At 38.4% G+C, this 4,759-nt stretch overlaps 1 protein-coding gene across 1 annotated transcript; it reads left to right on the forward strand.

Annotated features, from left to right (window-relative positions):
- The first annotated feature begins 815 nt into the window (after positions 1-815).
- LOC122491330 (casein kinase 2 subunit alpha' interacting protein) lies at positions 816-4,033 on the forward strand. Its single transcript, XM_043593902.1, has one exon. The coding sequence runs from the start codon at positions 1,126-1,128 to the stop codon at positions 3,316-3,318; it is 2,193 nt and encodes a 730-aa protein (XP_043449837.1). The 5' UTR covers positions 816-1,125; the 3' UTR covers positions 3,319-4,033.
- Positions 4,034-4,759: the final 726 nt, after the last annotated feature.

Here is a 4,759-nt window from a genome sequence, read left to right on the forward strand (position 1 = left end):
TGTGTCATCTTTTAAAAAGCAACACATCTATCTTTTCTGAGCTTGCATCACTTTCGGCTAGCTATATATTTCTGTTTTTTTTTTGTGAAGTTTCTATAGTTCATTTTTAAATAAAAAACAACTAGGGTGATTGCATAGGAATAAAACAAAAAGGGAAGAGACCTGGTGATGAAACACTGAGCACTATATTGAGGTAAGAGGAAAAGAAAATAATTTAGTGAAGGCCTGGAGAGAAATGAGAGAATGAATGGAGATCACCAGAGTAAAAAAAGTAATAAACATGAACAAAGACATTCGTTTTAAAAGGTAGTAGGCAATGGTTTCAAAAGATACATTGGTGAAAAATAAGAACAGTATGAAAGGTATGCAGTAAACCTTCAACTAGAATTATGGACTTTTGGAAATAAGCTAAAAGGTGATAACAACAGGTAATTGAATCTAAATTGAAAACCAACATTTCAGCACTTCCATTTCACTTTTCTCTAAGATTTTCTTATTTCATGCAACAAACTTATCATAGATTTTTTTTTTACTTAAGCCATCAATAAAAGAGTACCAGAAATGGCTATTACCTTTTATTTGAGCATCTATTATATCCTGGACAATGCTATTCATTTTGTATCTTATTTAGTCTTTAGCTCAGTAAATTAAATATCGCATTTATTTTATGGATATGCAAATGGGGTTTAGAAAGTTTAATTCAAAAGTTACACATAGAGTAGCTGACTTGGATTTAACATAAAGCCCATGCTCTAGTCACTACAACAAATTGTTTGAGAAAACTAATATCCCTATCAGGATCTCTTCTTAACTCTCTTCACTATTTTATTAACAGGCATTATTTCCTCAAAAGAGAGAGAGAGAGAGAAAGCTCTAGGGAATGAAAGAGAAGATAGAGGAGAATCTCAAATGGTGATAATTTTTTCAACCTCATCTATACCTCAATATTGAGACACTCTGTAATATTTGAGAATTAACAGAGAGGAAACAAGATAGAAGTAGGAAACTACCAAAGACTATTTATTTAAAAATATTCTTTGCCCATGGAATCCAGCTAAAAGACTCAGTTACTAAAATATCCCACAAGCCAGCTGCTTTCAAAAAGACCTCTACCACTAGCACAAGATGGAGCCATTGGCATATTATGATCAACAATTTGTGCCATTAGAACACTCTTACCAACCGGCCACAACCAATTCATTGACACATCAATACACAGGTGAAAAACTAAATCAACCCAATAAGCTGCCTGTGGTCAGAGTGCAATCCCATAGTAATCACCTTGCAGCACCTCCAGTTAACTCTAAGAAGTTGGTGCAGAGCTGCTCAGTATTGCCCTCTGCCAAGTCTCAGGACACAATTTCACAGGGTTTCTATAACAAGGCTCCAAAAGCACCATTATCCCAATCCAAATGTCAGGACACACCTGCACTAGACCCCCACCAGAGAACTTCACTGCGGCCTAATCAGAGAGCCTTGAGCTCACCTTTGATCCACCGTAAATCCCAGGCAACACCTTCACTTGATCTTAATAAGACATCTTCATCACTGGAGTCCAGTCAAACAAACTTGAGCTCACGATTACCCCTCCCCAAACCTCAGACTACATCTTCCCGAGACTTTTGCTGGACATCAACTTCACAGAAGTCTAATCAAAGAGTCTCAAGTTCATCATTATTTCCCCCCAAACATCAAGAAACACCTTCCCTAGATGTCCTCTGGAAATCATCTTCTTTGGGACTTAATCAAAGAGTGCTTGGCGCAGCATTACCACAGTCCAAGCCTCAGAAAACATCTTCATTGGATGGCCTTTGGACATCTTTATTAGAGCGCAATCAAAGATCTTTGAGCTCACCATCACTCAACTCTACATCTCAAATACATGACTTGCTTCAGTCATCATGTTCATTGGAATCCAATCAAATGGCTCTGAGCTCACCATTATCTGACTCCAAACCTCAGACAACAGCTGCATTGAGCCCTAATTCCATTGTTCTGAGCTTACCATTGTCCCATTCAAAACCAAGGAAATCACCTTTAGCACATTCTGTCCACCAGACTAAGAGTTTGCCATTGTTCCCACCTAAATCTCAGACAGTGCTTACACTTAATCGGGACTTCAGGACCCTCAGCTCACCGGTTTGTCACTCCAAGTTTCAGAATACCTCTTCACCAAATGACAAATACAGGGCCACAGATTTATCTTCACCCCAGTATAAACCAAATGTCTCAGGTCAATCATTATCAAGCTCTAAACACTTTATCAGGAGCATAGCTGCTTCAACATTGGGCTCCAGATTCCAGAATAAAGGCAGCTTTGATCTTTGTGCAAAGACAGCATCAAATAAAGAAATATCATGGAATTTAGATTATATTCATCCCTGCATTGTTAAAGGTGGAAGTGTCCCTGATGATGTTGTAAATAAAATTGTCAATTCCCTCTCCAAGACCAGAATCCAGAGGGATCTCTGTAGGCAGATTCTCTTTCGAAGAATGAGGGGAAGGCCAAATCCTCATCCTGGTCCCCGACTTTCATCAAATTATATAGTATGTTTAGCTTGTGCTTCCTGCATAAAATCTCAATGTAACCATCTTACGGGAAGGAAAGATCCTCATGGCGCAACGCTATTTGTCATCCCAACACCTGAGCTCAGTTCTGAGAGGGGAATAGAAGTGAAATTAGTTTTTCTCCTCTCCATACCAAAGATTTCTCCCTCATCTGGTCTTCCATCCTCGGTGAAAGAAAATCAGCCTGATGAAATCCCTGAAGACAACTTTGAAGGAATGGAAAAGATACAAATTCTCTCTACATCTGAACCTGATATCACCCAGGAGCTAAATAGGAAGAACAATGGGCTGACAGCAGCCTCTGAAGACAGAGTTGTAAGCCAACAACCCCAGGCTATTGACTGGCTACTTTATGTGAAGAAAAGTAATAATTTTGAGCCGCAGTCCCTGCCTACATCCTCTTCATCCTCTACATCCTCCTCCTCCTCTTCATCATCTTTCTCCTCCTCTTCTTCTCCAACTGTGCCCTCTTTACCCCCTCCTTCCAAAGAGTCTACCACATCTACTGTCTCAGGTTGTGTGTTCACTAAGGTGCTTAGTTACCACCGATTGCCTCCAGGGGTCTCCTGGCTTGAGTTTGTATGTAGTAAAAATCATCAGCCACTTACTGGGAAACCACAGCAAAACCAATCACCATCTCCCAGAACAAGGCCTATGAGGAATAGCACCACAGTAAAAGGGCCAAAGGGACCAAAGATGCTGTTCAAATTTTTTCAGACAAAGTTTCAAAATGAGAGAAATATTGATTAAATTAACTTTTGTTTCTTTGAAAGCAATTGACCTCTTAGTTCTTTGAAACTAGAGATTGATTTCTTATCATGCTTATTAAAATTCTTAGTAATAATTAAGTGTGATTGTATATTTTAGCTGACGAAGCACCTAGTTAAGGGGAACTAATACTCTTAAGTCTATTTTCTAGTTAAATAATAGACTGTGATCTCCTAGGAGACAAAACTGAATCCCAGGTTTTTAACCAAATGCCCGGCTTATAGTAGCCACTGTATAATCATTGTTACACGAATTAATCATAATTGGCCATAAACCAGAAAGACCTCATTTGTCTTGCCCTGAACAGTATCTAGCTCATTGTTATTCTCTTTCCTCATAGAATATGCTAATGACAGTATCCGTGAGCCAATTCATGCTAATCTGTTTCCCTATCTCTAAAGAAAATTCAGATCATGTTCAATAGATAAGAATGTATACGGAGAGGAATGTTTTCTCTAGTTATGATAATCTCTTTCTAGTTATGTGTTCCTAGGGAAAATTCTTCTATGCTAAGATCCTACACTCTGAAATCCAGCGATCTGTTCAACCTTAGTTAACAAATCTCAGGAGAGAATAACTAACTGGTACAAACAACTTTACCTATGGTCTGGGCCAATATTTAAATTATAGGTTCTAAGCCTGTTCATCACTTCTGTCTATACATCCAAAATGGGTTAATAAAAATGTTTTAAAAATGGTTTTGTGCCACTGGGTCTACTGGTAGTGGGAAGAAAAGGGAGGTGTCTTAACCTACTCACCTTAAGTGATCATCTCAATCCCCAGGGTCTAAATTTAGTATCATTTGCATGCACTAATGACTCATAATCCTGCTCCACAAACATCTTTCTGACTGTATACTGGAAATTTCCAATTGGAACTTGGCACAGGCATCCCAAACTCAGCATGACCCACCAGAATTTATTATCTTTACATTTACAGTTCGGGTCATTACATTTATAATCCTTTGCCCCCAATGTTCCTGTTTCAATGGGATGAACCACCATTCATCGCAGAGTTATGTTTAACTCTTTTTCTCATTGCCTGCTCCTCTCTACATCTATGAGTTCTATGGCCTTATTATTCCTACATTCCAGCATTGCCACTATCCTAGTGGTGGTCACAACCATTTGTCACCAGGATTACTGCAATAACTCCTAAACATGCACTTCTAACTTTTGAACACAGTTGTAAGACACAGATGTGATAATGCCACTCCACTGCTTAGGGTCCTTTCATCATTGGCCAGTATTTTCTGGGGAAAGTCTAAATTTCTTTTATGATTGAACTAGTATGATTCAGCCATACTAATTGCTTTAAAATGCACAGAATGTACCAAGGCCTCTGTTTTTAAACTGATTTTTTTAAATCATTTAATTTATTTTTCATTATGTTAAGTTCTTCACCCCCTATTTCCTTCATTGCC

This window comes from Prionailurus bengalensis, chromosome C2 (assembly GCF_016509475.1).
Source record: "Prionailurus bengalensis isolate Pbe53 chromosome C2, Fcat_Pben_1.1_paternal_pri, whole genome shotgun sequence".
Classification (NCBI taxonomy): Eukaryota; Metazoa; Chordata; class Mammalia; order Carnivora; family Felidae; genus Prionailurus; species Prionailurus bengalensis.